The sequence below is a fragment of the Loa loa genome (genome assembly GCF_000183805.2).
Source record: "Loa loa unplaced genomic scaffold supercont3.320, whole genome shotgun sequence".
Classification (NCBI taxonomy): domain Eukaryota; kingdom Metazoa; phylum Nematoda; class Chromadorea; order Rhabditida; family Onchocercidae; genus Loa; species Loa loa.
In genome coordinates, this window is record NW_018108500.1 from 69,654 (window position 1) to 72,978 (window position 3,325).

General features: G+C 23.7%; 3 protein-coding genes across 3 annotated transcripts in view; 1 reads left to right on the forward strand and 2 right to left on the reverse strand.

Annotated features, from left to right (window-relative positions):
- The window catches only part of LOAG_07937 (hypothetical protein), a 16,699-nt gene extending 14,843 nt beyond the window's left edge, over window positions 1–1,856 (reverse strand). Inside the window, exon 1 of the mRNA XM_020447574.1 lies at window positions 1,836–1,856. The gene's annotated coding sequence lies outside the window, so the exon portion shown is untranslated. The remainder of the gene's footprint in view (window positions 1–1,835) is intronic.
- On the reverse strand, window positions 888–1,845 carry LOAG_13827 (hypothetical protein; the record flags this gene model as incomplete). The annotated part of the gene is made up of 2 exons (XM_003149332.1): window positions 888–1,069; window positions 1,702–1,845. Coding segments are annotated over 2 exons (315 nt in total), but the record flags the coding sequence as incomplete, so codon positions are not given.
- A 742-nt stretch (window positions 1,857–2,598) lies between the features above and the next one.
- LOAG_13828 (hypothetical protein) lies at window positions 2,599–3,073 on the forward strand (the record flags this gene model as incomplete). Its single annotated transcript, XM_003149333.1, has 1 exon — window positions 2,599–3,073. A coding segment is annotated over exon 1 (402 nt), but the record flags the coding sequence as incomplete, so codon positions are not given.
- Between the last annotated feature and the right edge of the window lie 252 nt (window positions 3,074–3,325).

Sequence of the window (3,325 nt, forward strand, 5' to 3'; positions counted from 1 at the left end):
CAACAACAACAACAACAACAAGCAACAACAACAACAACAACAACAACAACAACAACAACAACAACAACAACAGCAACAACAACAACAGCTGGAATATTGTTGCACTAATTGCTATTTGTTGTTGCTATTATCATTATGTAATTACTTTAACATTTAAAAAAATGAAAAATAAGAAGTTATTGTAAAATAGAGCAGTAGTAAGGACGTCGTGTCCTCTTTTCATCATTGTTATTATCACATATTATTATTATAATAGAAAAAATAAAACTTTAAATTACCTAAAAATTATTTTCAATTTTAATAAAAATATCATAGAAAAAAGAAAAGAAAACAAAGGAATATTGTCGTGAAAAGATGTAAAAATTTAGCATTATTACGTATAATCATAATAAATCAAATTAAATTTTTCTCTAAGTTTTCTTTTTTTTCTTTAAAGAAAAAGAAGACAGAAAGAGAGAAAGGAAAATTTTATGGCAATAGAAAAAAATTTTTTCGAAAAATTTCAAATTTAATAAAATTTCTTTGAGAATAAAAGGAAAAAAAAGGAATGGAATATTTGTATATCATATTATATAATATTTTTATTAAATACTTTTGCATTTATTAATAGCTATAAAAGAATGAAGGGATTTAATAATTTACAAAGTTTGAATTTATTATATTTTGAAAGAATAATCATTTTGGATCAAATAAAATTTTCCGCTTTATTGTCTCTTTCCCTTTGAAAGGATGATATTTTATTCAAGTATACATTGGAAAAAACAAAAATAAAAAAGGAAATTGAAAAACGATTTATCATTTTACTGAATAAATTTGTAGGGAATGAAAAATTCACTTTTTAATTCCTATTCTTTAAACAGTTCATCCTTTCACAATGTTTTGCTTTTATTTGTTAGTTTTAGAGCAGGGAGAAAAAGGAAGGATGAGCTAAAAGAAGTGCTGATGTGAGAGAGAGAGAGAGAAAGAAAAATAACGAGAGAAAGAAGAGCAGAGAGAGAGGGAGAGAAAAAGAAAAAACAAAGGAAAGAGAGAAGAGGGGTGAAAAGAGGAGAAATAAAAATATTTTGATATCATATCACATGGAAGCTATTTAATTCTTGTAGTAATTGATTTGCAAATCTCAATAATTAATTAAAAAATCTATTTTTGCATTAATTTATGCATTCCATTAGCTTATCTAAGCATAAACAACTTTGGTCGTTTATTGATTATAAAAGTACTTTTTCTTTTTATTTTTAAATTTTTTATTTTATTTTTTCCCATTTCTCTCCCTCATTTTCCCTATTTTCTGCTGCAAATTACAGACGGATTATTGGAGAAAAAAAAACAAAAAAGAAACGAAAGAAAAAAGGAAAAACTGCAAAATGTAAATATTTACGAGAAAAAAAAAGACCTTCAAAGCATCATATTTATACAGAGATGTATAATGAAATTTGTGATAATGATAACGATAAATAACTGATAAATGTATTATTAAGATAAAATTATCACTTTGTGATATGATAAACTACAAGTTATCATTTATATCAATTTTTTAATTCTTTTTTCAAATGAATTTCATCCAAATAATTTATAATATTTATGATAATTGTATGGTGCAAATAAACAAAAACAAAAAACACGAAAAAAAGGAAGCATTATTTAAATTAGTTTGCTAAAAATTACCATCATAATTTTGATAACAAAATATTATCAATTAACAGAAAGAAAAATTGAAGGAAAAGAAGGCAGAAAGAGAGAGAGAGAGAGAGAGAAAGAATCAGACAAAAATAGTTGTAATGAAATTGAAAAATAAAGAAAAAAAAAATAAAGAAATAAGTTAAGATGAAACCTACTTGAGATGTGTTTGATTGTCGTCATTTCCTCAATTTTATTTCACACGATGATCAAAAATATTGCCTAATAGAATATAATAATTTCCAATTTCATTTAAATTCAATCATCGAATGCTGCAAAAAAAAGAAAAAAAAAAACGTAATTTTTTTTTTTTAAATTTAAATTGCATCCAAAATATGATTTTATTTTCATGAAACATATAAAAATTACTCGCTAATTACTTATCCAATTAAATCGATCAATATTGAAAATAATATTTGATAACTGATAATTATAGAATATATCGATTATAAATGCCTTATGCCTTATTGTTATTGTGTATTATCAATATTAGATATTATAATCGTTGTTGTTATCATCATTGTTATTATCATTACTATCATCTTATTTTTATCATTGTTATTATCGAATTATTAGTTATTGGTCAGTTAATAGCTAATTAAAGTAGCAACAATATGTTTCGTTCTCTCTTTTTTTTTTTTTTTTTTTTGCTCATATCACTTCTCAATAACAAATATAATGAAACAAATGTAATTAAATTAAATTAAAACAACAAAGAAAAAAAAAAGATTTTCCTCATTACTGAAATTTGATAACGAATAATAATATAATTTCAAATAGAAAAAACAAAAAATTCTATAAATGAATAAATAAAAGTACTAAAAGAATATAAAATTAGAAATAATAAAAATTTCAATTCTTAAAAATAAATTTTTTCAATTAAAACATTTAATTTAGGGATAAATTTGAGAAAAAAAAAAAATGTTGAAAATCTCAAATGTTTTCCGATATTTATTTGTGCAACAAAGTGGATAATAATAATATCAGGAATTGATGTGTAACGTAACTCTTCCCTATTTCTTCTCATCTATGCTTTGTCTCCTTAATTTTCATACTATTTATTATGAAATGCGATCAGTAAGATGCAACATACATACATACACACACACACACACACACACACATACACATACATACATACACACATACACACATACACATACACATATACATATGCACTTATACACATACGCATATACATACACACATACACACAAACACATACACACATACACATACATACACACATGTACACATACATATGCATACATACACATACAAAGATACATACTTGAATACGCAGATGACAAATTGAAAATCCATTTAATTTTTTCGCAAATTCTTCTCATTTTTCAACTTGATGAGTTTCCGGCGGTTTTTCCTTTTTTTCCGTCTTTTTTTTTTTCCTTTCAAATATTTAAAACAAAACACAAAATATGAGAGAACGATAAGTAGAGAAAAGAAAAAAAGATATATATATATATATATATATATGTGAAAATTTGATGTAAAAAAAAAAATTTCCTGAAGATTACTTTAAATGTATAAAAGTAACGTGTAACGTGTGACGTGTAAAATATAACGTATAATGTGTAACATATAACATATAACGTGTAACGTGTAGCATAACATTGATATATATATATAT